At 31.2% G+C, this 24693-nt stretch overlaps 1 protein-coding gene and 1 long non-coding RNA gene across 2 annotated transcripts; one reads left to right on the top strand and one right to left on the bottom strand.

Moving 5' to 3' along the window:
- Positions 1 to 687: 687 nt before the first annotated feature.
- On the bottom strand, positions 688 to 12239 carry LOC102665731 (uncharacterized). Its single transcript, XR_416457.3, has 5 exons — positions 11877 to 12239; positions 11471 to 11561; positions 10712 to 11123; positions 1519 to 1573; positions 688 to 1186 (listed from the first exon to the last, which is right to left on the bottom strand). It is a non-coding gene; the product is annotated as an uncharacterized lncRNA (long non-coding RNA).
- LOC112998143 (uncharacterized) lies at positions 4162 to 4956 on the top strand. Its single transcript, XM_041005719.1, has one exon. It carries the CDS (start codon positions 4379 to 4381, stop codon positions 4703 to 4705), a length of 327 nt encoding a protein of 108 aa, XP_040861653.1. The 5' UTR covers positions 4162 to 4378; the 3' UTR covers positions 4706 to 4956.
- Positions 12240 to 24693: the final 12454 nt, after the last annotated feature.

Below are 24693 nucleotides of genomic sequence, written 5' to 3'. Positions count from 1 at the left end.
CTTTGTTTTGCTAATTTTCAAAGAAATATGCAATCCATTTACAATTTTTTTGTCTTTTGGATAAAGATCCGTTCACAAATTTTTTGTTAGTACAAGAGTATACGTGTATGATTATAAAATGCAAACTTTCATCAACACAGTTACACAGCACGTGCTAGAATCAAAGAATTGACCACACATATTGCTTGTCATTGAGCTTTAAAGTTCCTAACAAGCCCAAATTAGTTGTGTAATTGGATTTAATTAGTTCCTATTGCTTAAATCCTAAAAGCTACCCTCTTCTATTTAACTATTATAGCATAGGAGGATATTACTCTGAGTGTTAATTTTTCTACTTAAGCAGGACTTTGAACGTCATAATGCACTTGCAAATATATACCTCGCACTATGACTAATGCTGCCATACTTGCGTGAAATTCTTTGGTGTAATTCAATTGTCTCCATTACACTCATTTTCAGGCCATAAACTAAGCATCTTTGAAACGGTTTAACACACAAACATACAGGAAGGAACTAAGAAGAGTGTGCTTTTACTTCCCACTAACGGACTAACCAATATACTAGTATAGTCTACACCCGATTCTGAAAGTAGTTACTCTGCGAACTCGCTAATTATGGACATGATTAGTTAAAAAAAATAAGAAAAATTTGAGACCCAGTGTGCAATCCCAATAAAGAGATTTCAGATTGTTTCAACTCGACAAAACTTAATTTCCAGAATCAAATTGTGTACAATGGGATTATCATAGGAGAAGATGCCAAGTAACTTTTGCACCAACGGCTTAGCTGCCATAGAGCATTGAAGGTCAATTTAGTTATACCCTGCAGATTAAAAGTTCTCCAAACATTAGTAATTAGTAATAAAGTGAAAGTTTAAGGTCTACCAAAGTTAAATTATGCATTGAAATGACTCCGATGTATAATCGTCCAACAACCCCTTCCTTGCCCATATAGCATATGCTTCTTGTGCAAAAGATGGTTAGTTCCATACAAAATAACAGTTGCATCCAACTATACAATGCAAGTGAAAATAATCTCCTTGTGCCTGTATTTCTGCTGCGTAGCTTGGAAAGACCCTTCCCTCTTTACCATTACAATAGTACAAGTCATGTAAGATGAAAACACAATCTTCCAACTCAACTGATTAATACTCAGAATTGCCAGAGCATTCATGTAGGGCTAAAATCTGTCACAGGCAAAACAACTTCATAAATGTCTCGAATCACAAGTCTTAAATTTGGCCTTATCTTTTGGAAGGAAAAAAAAAATATCAGCAAATGTTGATTGTTAGATTGTTAATTTTTGTGATCAGAAAAGATTGAACCTGCCACTTTTATCTCTTTCTCTTTTTTCTTAACCACCCAACTAATCTTATATCTCCATAAATCATAACATCAAATTCTTACCCAAGATGTCTCTTTAGCATTATGCTTACTTGAAACAGTAATGCAAATTAAAAAAGAGGGAAAATAATTTAAATTGATCATTCATGTGATAGCTGGGATGGAAGATCCTCACCTTTTTTATTTCAACCAGTTGATCAACTCGATCCACCCTCTTCAGCAAACAAGAGCTGAAAATTAACATAGTTGATCATCCATCTATGTCAGTTAACTATGTATACGTACACCATATACATAATGAAAACTTGTTTCCGCTGAATAGTAGGACTGTAGGTGTGCAAAATAATAATAACAATGAAAACTTATTCTTTTTATTTATTAATACTCCTACTTACCTACAACAGAAACTTGTTTTGTGTATTAAATTCGCCCAGTTTGATCTGGCTCAAAAATATAATGACCTGTTATGGGATGGTCTGAACGGAATGATTCCAAATTAATATGTTTATCTAAAATTAGTGTAGTTAGTTTTTTTTACATAAAAATTAGTGTAGTTGGTAGTTTCCAAATTAGTATCTATAAATAATTATAAAAATTTTTTATTTTTTATTTTTAACAATGTATATATCAAGTAAAAAGATAAAGTGTCATTTATATAACTATTAATAAAGAAATTGTGTTCTTAAGGTAAGTAAGACTGAGATTTTTGACAAAAAGAAGTTAAGAAAAATACCCTTAACATTCGCAGGTTAAATTTGCGCACATCTATTATTAGTAACAAAAGCCTCAAACTCAATCAAGACCACGAACTACCTCTCATCATCTCATGGCTAATTTCCATGGAACCGAGAAGTATATCACACTTCTTTGTGGCAATGACTAATTAACTAAACTATATTGGAATCCGTACAATACACAGTTTTTTAGTAAAAGAAAGAGTAAGAGAAAAAAAAATACTATTAGAATAAAATATTTAAAATTTTTGAAACAAAACTAAAATACATTAAAAAAAAAAGTACAAACTGTTCCGTCTTTGACACATAACGCCGACCAGACAGTTTTTATATACATATAGATTAAGATTATTAAAACAGAGGTTTCTTGGAGCTGTAGAAGCAGATAAAAAGCACAAGCCCATACAAAACCCCACAACTAAATTAAGAGTAAACAATATATGATTCATGAAGCAGAAAAAGAAACAAAAACACGGGCTATTCGTTCATCTTCTCCTAGGAATTTAAGTCCACCTTAAAATGAGACGATTGAATGCAACTTTTGTTCTACGTGACTCAAGTTGTTTGTATTCACCATCAAAAGTGACTTTAATCCATTTTTTTCTCACACCATGATCTAATTTAAAACTTTAATTCAATACAGAATATATAATAGCCCGAGCCTGAAAACTTACCAGTTATTTGAACACAGGCGATAACATGAAGTACGTGGAGAAAGGAGAGGATATGCATGGAATAAAGGTAAATAATGTAACAATGAATACATTCTACTAAAAAGAATAAATAAATTTATATAAAAGATTAATTACATGTCATCATGTCAATTACAAAGATGGTTTTCTCATTCATGCATTTTCTTTATAATAAATAAAAATTAAAATCTTTTCAGGTACAATTAATATGAGATTTTACTACGGTCCTACTCCTACGTCCCTGACTAATTTTAAGAGTAGGAAAGTTGAGGCTTCAATTAAGTATATTTGAAAAATTGTGAGGTATAATTACATTACTTTTTTAAAAAAATTGTTTTTTTAAACCAAAAATTTTGTTTTTAAATTAGTCCTTCAAATATTAAAGTCTATCAAATTAATAATTCCAAAAATACTTCCACTAAACACAAAATTATCACTAAAATTGTCCAAGTAAAGGACTAAAATAATGATAAAAAAAAAACTAAACTTCGTGATAATTTTGTATATTTAAATGTTACTACTTTGTTGATTAAAAGATTAAAAATAATAATGTAAAACAGTAAAAGTGTCCTATCCTTGAGACATGAGAGGACCAAATTCAGCATTTATACTAGAAGAAATAAAGGGCTTCGTGTATAACGAATTAGCCACTAGTCAGGTGGGTCAATTCTGCAGTAGTTACTGGGGGCGAACTCCTACACAGGAATGAAGAACAATAATTAGAGAACACTATGTGTACCATCATATCTTAATAAAGGATTGGAGGTACAAGGATTTTGTGGCAGATTACCACCGTTGCCATTTGAATTTCGTCTTTGCTCGCGTTGTTCAATCTTCAAACACAAATTTTAAAGCAACTAGTACATGTTTGTTTTTCGGTTGCAAACGAACGGTTGAAACAAAATAAAGTTTGTAAAAATATTCACATCCTTTTTTAAAAAAAATTGATTTTGTGTATCATTAAATTTACTTTCGAAATTCGTGTACCGTATTTTAAACATGCACTAAATAAAAGAAGAAGAAAAAAACATAGAGAGCAACGACAGCAATTGACATTGACAACCGAGCACTGGGAATATTGTAACAGTAGCTAGCCTACAATTTTTGCTTTAGTGAAGTTCATTTTGAAAATTTGTAGTTAGACCCTGAACACAAAAGTGTTGTTAATTATTATTACCTACTCAAAAAGATAATGAGTGGGATCTGAACTTAATCCTTTGAATGATTTCTAATGAAATATAATGCTAGTTCGGTTGGAAAAAAACTATAATTTATATGCTCATTATGATTAAAACATAGTTGTAAAGGAATGACGATTATTGCTTTTGTAGGCAATCACAATTTTTTGTGCCCCCTTTCAATAGCTGCTAGCTATCCAACTAATCGGATTACTCAAGGAAATTCCCTTGATCATATTGCATACACATACCCTCTCTTCTTTTCTTAGTAATATATATATAGAGAGAGAGAGAGAAGAGTTAGAACTAAATTTGACAACTCAGATTTCATAAGGTCACTCAAGGTATATATCATCAATAGGCATAGTTTTATTAATGTGTGATGTGTTAGTGGATATGTAAATTGTTGAAAATTGAAATTAGAAGCAAGAATGAGGAGGGCATGCAGGAAAATATGGCGATCGGTGCCTTGCACGAGCAGGAAAAGCTTGCGAACCGACTCGAGGAAGGACATGGAGGAGATTCTGAGGGCTAAGCTTTCAACTATTAAGGAAGAACCAGAATTGTGTGATGAGAACTTTGCATCACCAAGACATGTGCGTTTGGCCAAGAAACAAGGGAAGAAGGTTAAAGGAAAAGATAAGACAGGGCGGTGTTTAGTTCCACATGTTAATCTGAAACAATCTTATGTCCTATTTATTACAGGGTTTGCATCCAAAGGTACCTTTGCTGGGTTTCTTCAACGTACGGTAACCTGAACCTCCTTACCCTATTTCAATAAGAACATGAAGAAATGAGAAATCTCTTCTTGGCAAAGACCAGATTGCACGGTTGGCTAATTTCAATTTGTGATGTAATGTTGTGTAGTACTTAACTATTTTATGTGTGCAATATGTACAGTTTATTTCCTTCCCGTAATGTAAAATCACTGAATGTTGGCTTGTTATCATGCTGGGTCCTTTTCCCCATTTTGGCCTAATATTTTTGGCCATAGTGGGTTGCATAAAAACCTACCAAAATTATATTGACATCTACATAGTATATAATGTTGCTGTAGATTTGGCTAACTTTTGCATAATCAATAACTCAAATAGTTTTCTATATGCATTATGCCAGCCCACATTGGAGGAGACTGAAAGAAAACAAGTTAGAGCCCTTTAGATTGTGAATATTTTTCATTCAGTTATGGGTGTAATAATCGTCGGAGTTTAGCCTATTGACTACTATTTCAAAATTTCAAGGCCTTATATGTTTTGTATCATGAAGATGATCTAGTAATAGCAACCCTGCAGAACTACGTACCCTTTTGAAAAAAATTAAGAAAGAATTCTTCACTTGCAACTTAAAAATATCATTATTCAATATTCTTCCAATATTAATTATGAAGTGAAAAAATGGAACTGCAACATTCCTGGTAATCAAATATCTATTTAAACCCTCTAATGTTCTGTATAGGAAAGTTACGCATCCATTCAATCATTGAAATTTAGAGCGATGTTTGAGGATTTTATATTTGACTATACTATGAATAAAAGTTACAAATGTTTGCCTGCAGGAATATTGTTGATACAATTTTTTTCCCCAGAATGGTGGGAGCTTGAATAGTTTGCAAAAGATCACAAGCTCAAACTTCAGTATGATCATTGTATCAAAAGTTACAATTTTTGTTTTGTGAATAGATATTTAAGTTTAGGGTATTGTTAAATAATGTCTTTAGGACATTAATTAAAAAAATAAAAGAAAAAAATATTTATTGTAAAGATTATAAGAGAGTATAAAAAAAATCGTAGATCACATAATGTTGTATCTTTCAATAAAAAAATATTTTATTTCTTTAATTAATACTTTAAGAGCATCGGTTAATATTTGTTTTATGAAAAATTTGACTGCATTGACTCGATGTAATCGACCATTGGTGCAAGCAGGAATGCAGGATTAGTGGATAACTATTAGCCATAGTAAAGTGGAGCAAAAAAGTTTATTATGTCGAAAGGAATAAGAACAAACAAATGTCACTAGTTGTTCTTATTCCTACTACATACACATTGTTATAACTTGTAAATATAAATCACGTGCATTGTCGATAAGATGTTCTTTTACATTCCGAGACTCAAGTTAAATATTGCAAATTTGCAATACAACTAAGTTGGTGAGAAAGGGAGTATTGAACACATGTGTAATGATTGATGCTCCTAAGCCGAAACCAATCATTTGCTTAACTATGGAATGTGTGTATATGGTTGTTATCATTATACTGGATCAAAGCCCATGAGCTGTTGTTGGTCTAATTTTTCTTTTAATAGCAAAAGTAGTATGTGCTGTTTGTTTAGTTTACCTCTTTACTTCTTTCTTTTTCTCTCTTAGTAATTATTGAAAATATTATATGAACTGGTTTTAACTTTTAAGTGTTGTTGTTTATTTTCTACTTTTATTTTCCCTTTAAAAGCACTATTAGAAAGTAGGTTTTTAATATCAGTTGTTTTTTATTTTTAACATCGATTTTTAACTGATGTTGAAATTATCAACGTTAACATTATCAACATTAACATCAATTTTTTAACATATACTACACGACAATGGTTATTACCAAAACCGATGTAAAAACTACATTTACAACATCGATTCTTGGCAAAATCGATGTTGAATGTGCTTACGACATCAATTTTGGCCGAAACCTAATGACACTTTCTACATCGGTTTTAAACCAACCGATGTTTTATATAATTTTTTTAAAAATTTTGTATGTTTTACAATAAACCAACCAGAATCAATTTATAAAAATATATTAATTTTAAATTAAAATATTTAAAAATATTATTTTCATTACAATATCACATTACTTACAATCTCATAATATTAATCTAGAAACAAATTTAAATGATAGTATAAATAAAAGACCTCAAAATTGAAAATTGACAAATAGCCTATGAGACTTAACAACTACCCTCTTTCATTCAAAATATACACTGTTCAAGGTTATTCACACATAAGGATCAAGAAAATTATAAAATAGTATCTGTCAAACCGTAATTTCGTCTAGGGATTATCATTCATTGATGTTTTGATTCTCGCTAGTCGAATTGAACTATTCAACACCAGTTACCGCGTAAGATGAAAGATCATTCGACGTTTTGGGGAAGAATGTGAAAAATACCCAAAGGTGATGAGGACAAGGCAAGGAATAAGGGCAAGGAACCTTTAGAAGGACTTGGAGGACCTATGACAACGGCTAGAACAAAGAAGACCAAGGAAACTCTTCAACAAGTGTTAACCATGCTATTTGAATTTGGGCCCAAGTTACAAGTGGAGAAGCTTCGGATTGTTAATTGCACTATGTTCCAAGAAGAGTAGAGGGTGTCACTTTTGTTGAGTGGTTTTATTAGCATTTTGTTAGTTGAAATAAAGGCCCAAACTTGTGTTAAAGTGGCTGTCAATTCTCTTGGGATTTGCACCACTTATGGGCTTGTTTTAATTTAAAGAAATTAAGGTTTAATAAGGTGAAAACTCTAGGATTATGGCTGCCTCTTGGCTGACCAAGGAGTTGCACAATTTTCCATATGTTTATGTGTCTTAATTCTAGTTTTAATTAGGTATAATGACACCATCAATTGTTGTTATCAATTCTAGTTTTAATTAGGTTTAATGACACCATCAATTGTTGTTATCAATTCTAGTTTTAATTAGGTTTAATGACACCATCAATTGTTGTTATTGGTGATTATTTCACTTGTATAACCAACTTGATGTCATTCCTATTCATAGGCTGCATATTTTCTAATAAGAAAATAGACCTTGAATTTGAGTTTTTAATCACCTTCTAAAGTGTGAGAGTGAATCTCCATAGTTACTTGAGTGATTCAAGAAATTGGTTAATCAAGGAACACCACCTTGTGTGTGACACCAATTCCGGAGGAGTGATTCTTCCAACCCCCTTCTTTATTTTCCTTCTTCATCTTTATAAACCTTCATTCTTTAATCCTACTTGAACACCATTGTTATCATCTTTATTTTCCATCCAAACACATTCAAACTTTGAACCAAATACCTTACATTCAACCCTCCATAAACTCTTCACTTTCTCTCTCATTCAATAAATTTCATAAAAAAAAAACCTTTGAAGATCCATCTTCAACCCTTGTGCAAATGGGTTTACATAAAAAAGGGAGGGCAAAAGGATCATTTTTAGCTTTTTTTTGGACTCTGGCTCGCCCAGGCTAGCCTTTGGCTTGCTTGGGCCCCCAAATAGCTTAGGGATGAAGTAACCAACTCGCCTGGACGAGCAAGGTTACTTCAGGTTGAAGCAACAACTCACCTGGGCGAGCTCCAGCTCGCCTTGGTGAGCTGCCAAAGTCCTAAGCCCCCTCATTTCCTATAAATAGGCGTGAGGGGGGCTAAAGAAAGGGTTCAGGTTTCAAACATTGAGAGGTTTCAGGGAAAATCAGAGAGAAGGAGAAGAAAGAAGAGAAAAGCGAGGCCGAGGCGCTATCGAATTGCAATCGTAATCGACTTCTACATCGTTCTTCGTTTGATGTTCTTCGTTCGTCATTCAATTAGTATTTGTTTTAAGGATTTGGATACGACCTATGCACCCTTAGGGGTCCTCTTTGTTGCTTTGTACATCTTTATCTCATTCTTCTACCATCAGTAATCTCTTTTTTTCTTGTAAAGTGAATTTTGACTGATCATTTACGTCACAAATCATCTTTTCAAGAGATTGAAAGTTAATAAGTGAAATCAAGATGAAATCGTCATGTAATTGAATTTTTATCCATAAAGGTCGCTTGAATCCGTTCAAGGTCCAATGCCTTAACGGTCTCTTTTATTTTTGTTGGTTAAAATGAACCTTTCAAAAGTTTAAAATCAACTCAACACACAACTTTTGTGCTTTTAAGAACTACGTAGGTCTGAATTCCTCATCGCACTTGAGGATACGTAGGAGCAAGGGCAACACCCATGTCGACCCCAGAAAATAAAAAAAAAACATAAAAAGGGAAAATAATAATGTCGAAGTCACGTTCTTGCCCACTCGATTAAAGGTTATCGTCTCTTGTGACGGACGCATGGGGTGCTAATACCTTCCCCGCACGTAAACAACTCCCGAACCCCTTTTCTTTGAAATTCGCAAACCCCTTTTTGATTTTTCTAACGTTTTCTCGAATAAACGTTGGTAGCGACTCCCACGCGTTTTTCTTCATGAGAAGATGTCCTTTTTCTTTTCGCCTCGTCCTCCCGTCGAATGGTAGATTGCGACCGTATCAATAACAATACACATTTGACTAACTTATCTTCATTAAAAATACAAATAGTATTGTCACTTCATTAATATTTTTTTTATCATTCTCCAAAAAGAAAACTAAAGGATAAAACCAAAATTTTCTATATTTATAGGGAGTAAAAACATATTTAACCTAACCTTTCTTTTCTATATTTATATCCAAAGAGAACCCTTTATGTATAGAAGACTTAAACAAAAGAATAAAAACATAATTTTTGGATGTGCTTTCTTTTAATTGAACTTTTAAAAATTGCTTCATTATATAATAGAAGGGAGAAAAACATCATGAAATGCCTAAAGTGAATCTCAGTACTACTTACCTGACATTATCAAGCTCAAAACAATGAGGATTTGCACAAAATCTAAAGGCAAACTAGTAGCTATATGAAAAGCAAGTAAAAGTTAAGCAAATTATTTAGAAAAACAAGAACTAAAATACAAGAGCCAAGCTAATGAAATGAACTTGACTCAATAGAACATATAGCTCCTTTATTAGCTGAGCCACTCTTGAGAGATCCTTTGAAGCCAAATTATGCAAATATTGATGAAAAGGCACATAAATCAAGTTAGGACTAGCGATTAAATTCCAGAAAATTGCTTGTATTACACAAATTCAAAATGTTTATTTTAAATAACATAAAGAAAAATATACATATTTAACAATAATGATCGAGAGAAACTTAAATAGCACGATCCAGTTGCAGAGGAGCAACAATAAATTAAAAGTTTATATTTTAACATATTGATCCCTTTATTTAAAGGGCAAAAAGCAAGATATTTTTCTTTCAACTTTTCATTCATTATTAATTTAATGAAGAATATTTGAATTTTACATTATATTATGTTTGATAACTTGAAAATCAATTGCAAAACAAGTTTAATTTATGAAAATTCATATTATAATATATAAAAAAATATGAAAACAATTAGATTATAATATATATATATATATATATATATATATATATATATATATATATATATATATATATATATTAATAAATTAATATTTTTAATTTAAATTTAAAATGAGGAGACAATGACACATTGAGTTTAGGGAGTAATCAAAATAAAAAAATATATGTATGTTAGAGTTTATTAACTTAAGAATGGAAAATTCTTTTATACTATATATGAAAGCTAAACTAATACCATACATAGAGTTTATTAACTTGAGAATGGAAAATTGGATGTGACCTCCAAAAATTGCTTGAATCTTTTTTAACACAAGAAAATGCCATAGAACTTTTTTCAAGCCCCAACAACAATACCAGTTAACATTAATTGCATGTAATTTCCATGCATAGGTTAAATCAAACAATTTTTTTCACAATCCCCCTTTGGCAATTACTTGTACGATCAAGATCTAGTCTTGCTACACCAACTGTGCATATAAAACTAAAAGATTCATTCAACAAACTCACTAAGATACAAACATCAACGCTTAATATTAATTGACTGTGTAAAAAGGGTGAAGAAGATAACTAACCCGAATGAGATCGAAGAAGGAAATGGAAAGTGTTGAAATTTCCCATCACAACAAGCTTCTAGATTTTATTTATTTTTCCCAGTTTAATATATTTTCAATAAATGAATAGTGTATTAAAAGAGGAAATGGCACAAAATAGAAGGATCAAATCCTCAAAATTTGTGGGAAGAAAAAATGCAAAAAGAAATTATGCATACAAGCTTACTGTACACTTACATGTAAATAATATAAAACAATTGTATAAACAAATTATCATTTTAAAGACAAACAGCGCTGAAGCCAGTGGGCATTCATACATATTTAATTAGAATTGCAACTAAATGAGTGTCTCACATGATATGTCAGGATCCTTTCAAAAATTCTCAAGCTGTGTTTTGAGTTTCCCTTCACTTGAAATCAGCCTATCTGCAGCCTACACAGAGAATTTCAGCAAGAGGAAAATTAACATAAAATAAAATACGACACACAAAAGAATCTAAATATTTGAATGATGGAAAGAAAATAGAATAATGCCATAAAGGAAGAGTAACAAAAATTAAAGGATCCTTAAGATCAGCAACGAGCCAAAAAATTAAAGGAAGAAAATACAACTACAAGCAGTAACAATGTTGTAAGTGTAAACAAAAATTAAAAGATCCTTAAGTTCAGCAACGAGCCAAAAATTAACCCGCTTTGCATCACTACATTGATTTAACAATAAGACAGGGGAAACAGGGAACACAAGAAAAAATAGAGCTGAAAACCAGGTGGCTAACTCACATTGGTTGAGGAAGCTCGTGTTTTTCCAACAACCCATCCTCGACAAGGCCCTCAAGAGAGATCAAGAGCGTTTTGCCGCACAATTCACATCCTGAAAAGAAAAACGTCAAAACGAATGCATTGCATTCAAAGAGTAGCGCGAAAATAAAAAATGGATAACCTAACCTAACTGAACAGAACCTAGCCAGAGTAAAGGGATCCTTTCGTTGGCCTTTCTACTAGGTGGCATGAAAATTATATGGTAAACATTGAATGGAATTTGGAATGAGGAAATCCCCAATGCAAAAACCCTAACCCCCAATGAAAAAATAAATAATTGCAAAATTCCTTAATTATGAAAACCCCTAACACCTAATCCAGAAATCAAAGCATCAAAATCGAAAGGAAAAAAAACAAGATAACTAACCCGAATGAGATTAGAGAGAGTGACCTGTTCTTCACGAAATCGACCCTTGAGACATACCCTTCAACATCTTGTGACTCTAGAATGAACAAATAGAAGATGAAAGATGAGAGCACGAAGAGAAATAAAAGAAAGGCAACGAACAAACCCTCTGGTTGCTTTCAATGCTAAACGAACGAAAGAACTGGCTTCTCCACCGACGTGGCCAACTTCTTCTTCATCTTCTTCTCGGCGGTCACGGGCGGAGGCTTGGTGTTCATTTTGGGCGATATTGAAAGAATATTGGTGACTTGGTGTTCATTTCTTAACATGGAGGAGAGCCCTAATACAACTTAAAAAAGAACTATGACTATGCTATGACTATTGTTATTGAAGTGTTAAAAAAAAGAACTAACATGGTTAAAAAAACGATGTTATCTACTCATTCGATAACATCAATTTTGTAAAAAATTATTAGTAATTATTTAACATCAGTTTTTCAAAATCGATGTTAACATTATATTAACAACATCAATTTTTTAAAAAAATGATGTTAAGTAATTACTGCGATTTTGATGAGTACGGGGGCGTTTTCGTTGTTGCTTCGATGTTTCTTTTCTTGCATGATTTTCGTTTCACAGAGAAGCTCGAAGAACACACTAAAACTTCAATTTTTGGATTTTTAGAGGTATGGTTGCGTTTATATTGATCTCCTACAAAGCTTTCTGTTGTTCCTTTGCTTAAACTTATATTGCATGTTATTTCTTTCGCAGAGAAGGTTGAATAACACACTAAAACTTTGATTTTTATCTCAACAAAACGGCGATTTTTATCACCGTAGGTGCATAGGCCCATAAACGGAACCCGTCTTCTGCTAAAGATGATATTTTTAACATCACATGTCTTCATTTGCCCACCCGTCTTCTGCGTTTTTTCTTTTTGTTTTTTGTCATTTCGCTTCCTGTGTACGGGGGGTTTTCTTTGTTGCTTTAACGTTTCTTTTCTTGCATGTTTTTTGTGGGTGTTCCTGATACTTCGAGCTATTTTGTTTCGCATAGAAGCCCAAACAACACTAAAGCTTTCATTTTTATCTCAAGAAAAGCATCGATTTTTATCACAAAGGTGTGTTTTCTTTGTAGTTCTTTCAAAGCTTAATTTTTTTTGGTTTATTGTTTGGGTGTTCCTCATCCTTCTACTACTTTGTTTCGCATAGAAGCCCGGACAAGACTAAAGCTTTGATTTTTATCTGAAGAAAAACAACGATTTTTATCATAACAGGTGCGTTATGTTTGTAGTTCTTTCAAAGCTTATTTTTTTGGTTAATTCTTTTGGTGTTCCTGATCATTCTTCTACTTTGATTCGCATAGTAGTCCGGACAACACTAAAGCTTTCATTTTTATCTCAAGAAAAGCAGCGATTTTTATCACAACAGGTACGTTTTCTTTGTAGTTATTTCAAAGCTTAATTTTTTTGGTTAATTGTTTGGGTGTTCCTGATCATTCTTCTACATTGATGGTGCTTTCTATCATTCTTGATCGTTCTTCTACTTTGATTCGCATAGTAGTTCAGACAACACTAAAGCTTTCATTTTTATCTCAAGAAAAGCAGCGATTTTTATCACAACAGGTACGTTTTCTTTGTAGTTATTTCAAAGCTTAATTTTTTTGGTTAATTGTTTGGGTGTTCCTGATCGTTCTTCTACATTTATGGTGTTTTCTATCATTCCTTTTTTTTTTGCTTCTACGTTTCCTGTGTATTATATTTGGTTGGACCTTTTGTGTTTCAAATGTTAAATTGCACCTTTTGTATCCATTGTTGCTGGGTAGATTGCTTATTTGCGTTCTACCTCAGCCCTAATATTTGGGTGTTCCTGATCGTTCTCCTACTTTGTTGAGCATACAAACCCGAATAACACTAAAGCTTTTATTTTTTTCTCACAGAACAAAAGGATAGATTTTTATGACAACAGATGCGATTTGGAGGGTGTTCCTGATCGCTCTTCTACCTTGATGGTGCTTTCTATCATTCCTTTTTTTTTTTTTGCTTCTACGTTTCCTGTGTATTATATTTGGTTGGACCTTTTGTGTTTCAAAAGTTAAATTGCACCTTTTGTATCCATTGGTGTTGGGTTGATTGTTTATTTGTGTTCTACCTTAGCCCTAATAATTGGTTACTTTAGTGTCTTTTGCATTTGTTGGTTATGATTTTTTTCTGTGGGTGTTTATTAATGTCCTTTATAGATAATAATTTGTTTGCTTTTGTAGCAATGGTACATTTTGTATCACATACTTATTATTTGTGTGTGCATTATGTTGTTTCAAATATTGAATTGCACCTTTTGTATCCATTTCTGCTGAGTAGATTGCTTATTTGGGTTCAATTTGTATTAATATTGGAAAATAAAATTCTACTTGCAGCTTTTGTATTTCAAAAATTAATTTATACATTCTTTGGTGGATGTCTATGATTATTTCTTCTTTAGACTTTACCTTTCATGTGTATTATATTTGGAGAAATCTAAGATGTTCAGGCAACCCTTCACAAGGCAAGACAACACTGTTATCCAAACCTGTGTTCTTGCATCCTCTGCATAGCCTTTAGCAGTACCTTCTTTGTTTCATTATATTGTATGCCTTTGTTTTTCTTGCAATTTTTATGATAACCAATGGTTGTTTCTTATATCATTCAGTATTTCTATTTTGATAGGATGGTGAAGGTGTAACTGAGGAGGTGAAAAACAGTTACCATGTTTTCATAAAATTAGAGTCATGATCATCCCATTTGTATGATTTTTTTTCTTTAGCTTTTACCTTACCTTTCCTGTGTATTATATTTGGTTCGACCTTTTACCATTTCTATGATTCTTTGTATCCATTGTTGTTGGGTAAATTGCTTATTTGTGTTCTACCTCAGCTGTGAATGATTTTTTTTTCCTTCTACCTTTCCTGTGTATTATAACTAATCCTTCTATGTCAACCCTTATTTATTTGATTTTACCTAAGCCTTCTATGTCAGCCCTAATATTTGTTTACTTTATTGTCTTTGGCATTTGTTGGTTATGATTTTTTTCTATGGGTGTTTAACCATGTCATTTTGTAGATAATAATTTGAAAAATTAAGTTGCACCATTTGTACCATTTGTATTCTGTTGTTTAGTTAATTTTGTTTATATTTTGGTATATCCTAACTGACATTGATTTTTAATTTTGACCGAGACCAACAAACTACACAAATAATAGTGTTTGGCATTTCAAATACAGCTTTGTTGAAATTTTGATATTGTTTGCAATATTTATTGTCCTGAATTGAAGTAATCCAAATACAGAGTCACCGGCGATTGTTACTTTGCTGAAGTAATCCAAATTCAGCAAGACCTTTTTGTATCTTTAACCGGAAAATTTAGTTTGGTGTACAAATAATGTTGTTACATGAATATTGATTTTTTGTGTTTCTTTCTTTTGTCTTTTCAAGGTAACGTATAGACCCCTACAAAATCCCGTCAGCAGATTTTTTGGAATTTGTGTTTATACAGGTGCTAATGACTACTAACACTTTATCTTGTGGATATCAGCATGTATTATATTAATAGTCTTTGTGTAGTGATCGTCAATATTCTGATTTCAATCTTTGAAACGGGATGTCACATCCATCATCCCTCATAATTATTATAGTACACTACCAGATGTCTCCTAACGTATAATTTCCCGTGTAATTAATACACTACTAGATGTTTGTTGAGATGCATTTTCCCAATGTCAAAACACTACCTGTCTATTCATATTTCATACATCGGGAAGTAAAAAACATTATTTTTTCCATATACACATAATTACTGTTTTTGATAAAGAGTTATTGTTATTATTTTTTAAAATTTAACCTTTGCATGTAATTATTTATTACTATTTAATTATACACCAATAGTCATCATAGACTAGCACGAGAAGTGTAATAGCCTCGCAATAAAAACACAACAATAGTAACCGTAATAAACTAGCACGGGAAGTGTAAAAGGTTATCGGTTACTTTGTACATTGTTAACTGTTCTTGATAACTGTTCATCCTCCCCCTCCCATAATTAAAACGCAATATTATATATATCTATAACCACCCAGTATCCTCAAATCTTCACCCATTTGTCGAAGGACTTCTCCAAACACAAAACACTATGAATACATCATCAAATGTTTCTGATGCTGTAAGTTTAACTTTTCCATCATTTATGTTTACCTTCTTATATGTTCGACTTTGCTTCATCATGCAACATTCATCCTTCTATCCTTGATCTTTTCGTTCATACTACATGTTTGATATTGCGATATTTATCTTCTCCTTTCAATGGGTACATCTTTGTTCACTTACTCATTCACTTACTCATTACATAAACGTTTCTCATCTAGGGCCCATCAAATTTACATGTACCGAGAATAGTGCACCGATTTGAAGCGTCATTCCATGTTCAGCAGGTTACGACTCTCACCCCTAAACATTTAGTTATTTATGTTAATATCAAATAAATAATATGCTTCAATTGTTAATGTGCAGAATGCCATTGAGGTTCCTTTGTCTTATCATAGACAATGGTCCCCAAATTATCCAAATTATGTGTTATTTGACTACGAAGGAGACAAACATTTTATAAAGCTTCATAAATATGGTAACCGTTTCTATTTTGGTGATGGACTCAAGGAACTTAGGAAAACCCATGGCATCCACGAAAGTGTTCTCATGCGGTTTGTTGGAAGGGACAAAAATACTACTTTCAGTGTGGACGTTGTGAGACCTCTACACCAAAGGGCAGCCCCAACCATAAGGCATCATGTTTTTACCATTGATGTCTCTGAAGATATGATTCAACAAAATTATCAATTGGTAGGTGTTTCTTAATTTAATCATAATCCTTTATATTATTTATTGTTAACTTCTTATATTTAATCACCGTGTTCCTTCTAACCTAGGTTCTGTCACTAGAGGCTTCAATTTATTTAACTGCATAAAAAAAATATATGGTTGTGGATCGTGGTAGTGGTAGGCATCAGAAATGGATGATTACCATGAACAATGGCCTGTCATGTATTGCTGACGCGTGGATTCATTATTTAGGTGACTGTCATTTGAAGGCTGGAGATGAGGTCATCTTTTTCTACAACATTGACCAACATCTATGGGAGGTCCTCTATAGGAAGCAAGTTACATGGGATGACACAGAGGATGAAGCTGACTCCCCTTGAAGAAATATTTAATTACTTATCTTTGTTTTATTTTGATATTTATGTCTGTAATTTAATTACCCTCAGGTAATGAACAATTTTTTTTTTTAATTTTGTTTCTGTTTAAACATTCCTATCAACAGTACAAATATTATTATGTTTTATTCTATGTTTGTGGGTTTGATTTTTCTATGCTATATTTATTATTTAGTTAGATTCAATTTTGGTTGTTTCCAAATAATATTACTTCGGCTTTCGAAAAAAGCCTGCACTTTAGTGAAGGTGGTTGTTCACCTTTGCTGAACCAAGGGACAATGAAATGTAGATCTTCAAATGCTTCAAGTACATGTAAGTTATTTTTCTTTGTCTACTTTGTGATTCATTTTTATTTACTTATTGCATACATTTATTGTTGCAGACCATTGAAGTTGTCGAGGCTTATTGTTTGGGATCAGAGACCCTAATTCAAGATGAAACCTCATATTTTATGTGTGTTTGACATTGTTCTCTGAATTGTAATTACATTAGCCGTCTTTTCACAGAATGTTACATCTTTTTACATTAGCAGTCTTTCCAATCTGTATTATCTGTTTGAATATTTAAATTAATTTTTTGTACATTTTTAAAAGATTATTAATATTTAACAATTAACAAATCTCAAATCTGAGAATAAACACATGTTGGTAATATTCAAATAGGAGTATGAGCCCGGGCGTTCGCACGGGCAAAACTCTAGTACAGCTCAAAAAAGAACTATGACTATGCTATGACTATTGTTATTGAAGTGTTAAAAAAAAAAAAAGAACTAGCATGGTTAAAAAAACAATGTTATCTACTCATTCGATAACATCAATTTTGTAAAAAATTATTAGTAATTATTTAACATCAGTTTTTCAAAATCGAAGTTAACATTATACTAACAACATCAATTTTTTTAAGTAATTACTAATAGCATAACATTGGTTTTTAAAAAACCAATATTAAGAAGCTTTAATTATTTACAGAAATATTACCGCGTATAGTTTTACATCAATTTTTTTATAACTGATATTAAATTTGATTATGTTAAATATATATTTTGTAGTAGAGTAGAAACTATTTTTTTTTTCACAATTATTCGTGGTATTTCTCTCCAATTTATATTCAAAATTAGATGATAGTAAGAATTTGTTGCCGGATAAATGACGAAAAGTACTGTAAATCAACCTACCATACCACATGATTTTCATTAAAATCCAATTTTTTATATTAGATTAGAAATTTCTATAAAAAAAATACAATTATATAAAATTTATTTATATTAGATTAGACGTGGTAATGTGATAGATAAGATCAGGATCCTACAATTAAGATGATAAAGGTTAAAATTGGAAAAACCAGATTTATTTATATTAAAATTTTATAAAATTATATTTAAAAATTGTGATTATAATTCTATAAGAACTTTCAAATATCATAATCAGAATTTTAAAATCCGAATTTATTCAAACCTCAAAATTTCACACCTAATACCATGCTTCAAATGTAAATGACTGTCATCCTCAAACTGTGGGCATGATTATATTTTGAGAAAGCCAGTTAATTAATGTGAACGTGGTTGTAAATTATAGAAGTCTATCTCACTTTAAGTGTCGTCGTTATTTTCATGAAGTTCTAGATTCAAAATCGTCGTGGTTGTTAAATTTTCGAAAACAATCTTCGAAATCTGGTTTACTTAAAGATCACACGTCAAAGTTTTGCAATAATTACATTTCTATGTGTTGCTTACACATGTACGTTATTTTATGTTTGTCCTTGACAATTGCATTTTGCTATTAAAAGCTCTGAGTAGAGGACTCGCTGCGTTTCATTATCTATGAATTATTTTCAGTTTGTATCTGATTATGATTATGATATTTTTTTTCTACAAGGTAAATAGACTAGCAGCAATTAGTGAGTACTTATCAGTTTCCAGTCATTGTTACTTGGTAGTATTGTAGTTGGTTGCAAAGAAAAAGACGGTAGTCCCCAGCCAAATTCTACATGCAATCAAGGACCGTAATATTGGACCGAAATTTCAATGGGTACACACAAGAAATATTTATGGCAGAGAAGAAAACTATCTATTAAATGGCTCAGATCATGAGTAAAATTTTATGATATGATATTTTATTATCCTATCATAAAATTTATTTTAATGACTTAATTTTTTGATGTCAAAATCGAAAAATCTAACTTTTTATTACTATCATCATCTACTCTGATATTTTGTCAAAAAAAAAAATCCACTATGATATCTTTATCTTTAATCATCTACTATATGATATCTTTATTTATAATGGTTATGATGTGTTCTAATTAAATTGGTCTAAGGGATGAGATGTTCAAGGAGAATTTTTTGTAGATTTTTGAACGAGTCGAATTTGATCAATTAATGGTGCATCTATAACGACTTTAACACTTAAGTCTGTATATGGAAAAAGATGTTAAAGTGTGTAAAAGACCGATAGAGAATCTACTAGAAGCCTCTCTATGACTTATTTGTACTTCTCTTCTTGGCTATAGACTATAGTAGTATTATTTTTTAGAGGAAAACAGTGTCTATAAAGTGAATCTTGTAATTTATATTGTCCGTTGTTAACATATATTACGTATCAATTCTCATGTTTAAGCATCAATGCAAGGTCAGAAAGTTCTCAACCTTTGGAGGAGTTATGGTTCCCGGGATTCAACTTGTAGTATTCGACTAATGTGTAGGCTTTATCTATTTACGTGGACTATAAAGTCTCTAAATAAAGTTTAAAACATATTGCGATATTGTTATCAAATCATTTTTAAAGTTTGTGAGTTGAACAACATTTTGTTTATCGATAAATATTAGTTTATTTTTTATCGATAAATATTAGTTCGTTAGAAGTGTTAATTTTTTGTTAATAAAAAGGATCAAATTTTTAATTTTTTTTATTCTCTCTTAATCATTTAACTCATCTTATCTTTTCTTTAACCATCCAGTATATGTTAGTTTTTTGTTTTCTTGGGTAGTCTTCATGTTTTTTTTTTAAAACATTGTTAAATTAATTAATCATCTAACAACTATATCTTTAATTTATAATTAAGATATAACAATTATACGCAATAAAAATATAAGTAATGGAATTGAATGAGTATTTAAGTATTCACAAAGTACGGAAATAGACACTAAAGTTATTAACTTATGTGTACACTAGTCATATAGATTTGAAAATAACTATCGTTTTAAAATGCCAATGTGATAATAAACAATATAGTACGCTATCTACTCTAAAAGAAATATAGTACTCTATCTAAATTTCCGCGGGTGGCTCATGGCTGCATTACTTACAGTGTTTAGTTTAATCCTAGATTTACTATTGTAACATTATTATCATCATCATCATCATCATCATCATCATCGGTCAAATAATCTCACAACGATACAAGTGCCAATCAGAGACAAAAAAAAAAAACTTTCATTATCCATTAGTAGAAGATTTAGGTTGAAATATATATTCATGTTCGATTTGCCTGGCACGAATGTTACGGCGGGTGAGTTTGAAAAAAAAAAATGTTGACTTTATTGAACACAATTTGGATTCCATGGAATTGGAAAAATAAATTGATTTTATAATATTTTAACATTTTAAATGCCCCAATACGTACTGTTCTTGTATCCATATTCTTTCTTTGTTTTTTTTTCAAAAGAAGACAAAATAGAAGAGGTGAGAAAAAAAAATCAAAATCTAAATTGAAGATAAAATGAAAAGGGGTAAGTTATAATTTGTTTTTTCCTTTTTTATAGTAAAATTTATTTTAATTTTTATCTTTTAAAAAATTGTTTTAGTCCTTTAACTTTTAACTTGAGTTAATATATATGGCCCTTTTGTCCGTTTGAAACAAATGAAATTAGTTTTTCTATTATATTTGATAAAAAATTAAAAGAACTAAAATATTTTAAAATATAACATTTGATATTATATTTTTTAAAAACATTACTTTTTATTTTTATTTTTTATAAATGATTAACAAGTACGCTAAGAGCACAGCCTGCTGGTATATATAGTACATCTAACAATTCTGCGAGTTTTTTTCTTAAGCAGGTTTCTAGGGTTGCTTTCATTTTCTTCTACTAGAAGCAGCCAGCAGGATTCTTATCCGTTAAGAAACAAAATGCATGATTCACATTCATTTATTTAATGTTATTGTCAACTTAGTGCTAAGGTCATTAGCTGTACATCAAAATTAATATTAGTAATATTCTATAAGTTCCTACGTATTTTTATATCATGGATGGATCTGCCAAGATTGGGAGTGGAAAATGCTTTTCAAACGTGTTGCTTCACATTTGTCACCAAAAATAGACCAAAATAATTTGTTAATCAGAGTGACGTTGCGTAGATTCAATTCGACCACTTGAAGTTGGTCATCTGGTTCTATGAAGGAGCTGATCTTGTTGTTATATATAACTAAATAAATTTAAGTTAAAGCCCAAAGGGTAAATAAATTATAGTCTAATTCCAAAACAGAATGACTGATGAATGAGTGGTCTTTCTAGGTTTATTTATTCATTTATTTTTGTTATGACTTATGAGTGATTTGATTTTTTTTATTGGTAGAAATTAAAGACAAATACTTACAATAACTTACCTATTTATTCAACAATTAGATTAAACTATCTTAGTATCTTTTATTTGATTTAAGGATAAAAATTGCTTCAACTTGGAGAAGGCAATTCACCTTTCATAATTGTTTATTTCTAGCTGGTGCTTCTCGATTCATTTGGTAAAATCATACTATATTTCAACGAGCAGTAAATATTTTTTTCCTAGAAAAAGTTATATATATAGAAATGTTTTAATAAGAATGTGTCGTTTCTATTTTCTCATATAAAATAGCTATCTATGCCAGGAAAATAATATTTTTCGCGGAATCATAAAAGTGTAGTACTTTTTTTAATTTTCTTACAATGGCATAAATCAGACAGATGAAAATACATTGGCAGGTGCCGGCTAGTTTCGGTGGAAAATTTTTGAAGTAGCTGGTGTACCTTGTATTGGATTTGGACAGTGAATATTTTGCAGTTGGGTGCTTCTTCCTTTTCACACTATCATTTTATACCTCATCCTCATAAATAAATTTGATGGTCAGAAACTAGGAGAAGCAACCACCAAATATAGTTGCCCTTGAATCTTAAAGTCAATTGAATCACATAGGTGAGGAATATGAATTGTTCAAAAGAAATAATAATACCACAGAGTATGGTACTCTCGACCAATTTAATGGCAATTTTTTTTTTTTGTTACATTTTTAAGGGTATGGTTACATTTCAATGGCAAAATGCATGCCACACAGCTGGGAAAGTAGAAAAATAAAAAACAGTTATGTTATTTATCTAACAAATTTTTACAGCCTTCTCTTTCATTTTTTTATTGTACAAAAAATCATATAATGATGATATACCAATATAATTTTTTAATGCAAATAGCCTATGTTCAACAAGGACACTCCAATCAATTATTCATACCTGGAACTTCGAAATACTTTTTTGTGCTTGGTTCCATATTCTTGAGAACTCAAACTGTGGACCTAATTGCAAGTTGCAATCACACTCCCATTCCCAGCTTTTTCTCTTTAACAAAGAAAGGATCCCCCACCATAACCCTCAGCTCTTGCAGCTTTGCCGGAGCAAAGACTACCAAGCATCTCGAACTACTTCACATAGAACATGATGCTAATGTTCATTGGAGTGTGTGAATTTGTACTATTATATTATAATATTGGGATTAATTTCTAATTCTAATAACAAGCATGAAATCCTGGTTTAAAAATTGACCATTTTTTCTGTGCCCTAGTTAGTTAATCTAACACTTCAAGTTTGGTGAAAAATGAAAACATATATATAAGTGGAAGTTTTCTTTATTGATAAGAATGAAGCACGCTTATCATGAAATTTATAACCATGCATTTTGTTTAATCAATTGAACTAGATTTTCTAGTTGATAAATATGATTAAATTAGTTAAATATATTACATATAATTATCTCTCTATCCCTTAATTGTTTTTATACACTTGTCTAAAAAAATACACCTAAAAAATAAAGAGGGACAAGAAACATTTTCTATTTCTGCAAACGCCATTAGGGAGCAGTTAAAGGCATGATTCATGAGGCTATGATCAAATCGATTAAACAAGGAAGAGAAAGAGAAGCAAAGCCAAACTTTTTTGTGATTAATGAACAATATTATGTAAGCAACATCAGTGCCAAATGGCCATCACAAACTCATATTGAGAAATCATAACAACTGGTTAATAACAAATAGAAACGAAAGAAAGAATAATAGAGGTGTCTTGAGTGTGATGAGTTGTGAATCTCTCTTTTGTTTACCATAAACATGAAGAAGATTCGGTTATGCGGTTGTTGTTGTTGTGTAAAAGCTGGAAGAACCTTCTCCTGCGGTAATAGAAAGCGCATTTCAAGGACCTCCTGAGTTTGCAAGCAGACCTTAGCCTTAGCCAAACAATTTTCTTGGCACGAACCAAAGACCCTTTGATTCTCTCTGTGAAACTCTTTTTTCTACAGAACTGGTAGCTTCTCAGGAATACTTGCCTCTTCTCTAGCATGGTGTTGTTCTGTTCAGTGTAGTTATTATTATAGTAGTAATACCCAAAAGGTACTTCACTCCGAAACACTGGGTTCATACTCACACTACCCATGTCGTGATACTTGATTAATCAGAGAGAAACAATGGTGGAGTATGTATGGGAGAGGGTGCCTTAAGAAGACGAAGAATAAGAAGAGCAAGAGAGGGAAAAGATGAAAGGAAAAGAAGTATACAATACAAGCATTTATAATTAGCTCTGTTTTCTTCAAGTCAGAGACATTAAAAACATTAATAAAAGAAACGGTTTCGTCAAAGATAAAATAATCAAGGCAAGTATATGTGAAAGAGGAGAAGAATAAGGGTTCTGGTCTCTCAGCTGTAGAAGTTCAACGCCCCTATTTTTACTTTGTTATGTTTGTAAAGCCACCATGGTAGCTAAAGTCTAAACACAAGACTTGTATTCTTTTTTTCTTTCGTACCCTGTAGCATTGTTTTAACTTTTAAGCACTTTAACACGTGGGGATGGGATTTGACTGAACCTATATAAAATTATTTTTAATTAAAATTGATTTGTATGAAAGTTACTAATAGAACTCAACAGAGATATTTCTTATCCCATCACAAAAATTACTAGAAGTGGTTTCAACTCAATCAATTTGAAATTTCAATATAATATCAAACATAAGAATATTAACCTCAAATTTCATTAGTTGATATTTTAAAATGAATTTTAGAGAACATAAAGTGAATACAAACATGCACTTAGATAACTTCAAGAAGTTGATTGAGTAGAATAAAACAAGCTCTCACATTATCTACATGTTGGATTTGCAGTTCAAAATATTATGATACATGTTTCAATATAAATCTAAAGAATAAAAATAAAATGAGCATAAAATAAAAAATCATAATTTGTTGACAAAATTACTTTTATTTCAAACGAAATTTTGTAACGATATTTCAAACATGCTTGATATGTTTGAGTTAAAGGACTTTTTTTAGTCTAGAACTTGGGTGTTATATTATTTCCTCTTCAT

The sequence above is a fragment of the Glycine max genome, chromosome 10 (assembly GCF_000004515.6).
Source record: "Glycine max cultivar Williams 82 chromosome 10, Glycine_max_v4.0, whole genome shotgun sequence".
In the NCBI taxonomy this organism is placed as follows: Eukaryota; Viridiplantae; Streptophyta; class Magnoliopsida; order Fabales; family Fabaceae; genus Glycine; species Glycine max.
The sequence above is the reverse complement of the archived record's forward strand: the minus strand, read 5'-3'. Positions and strand labels throughout refer to the sequence as shown.

Coding starts and splice junctions, on each gene's coding strand:
- LOC112998143 (XM_041005719.1), top strand. CDS start 4,379: ATGAGGAGGGCATGCAGGAAAATATGGCGATCGGTGCCTTGCACGAGC.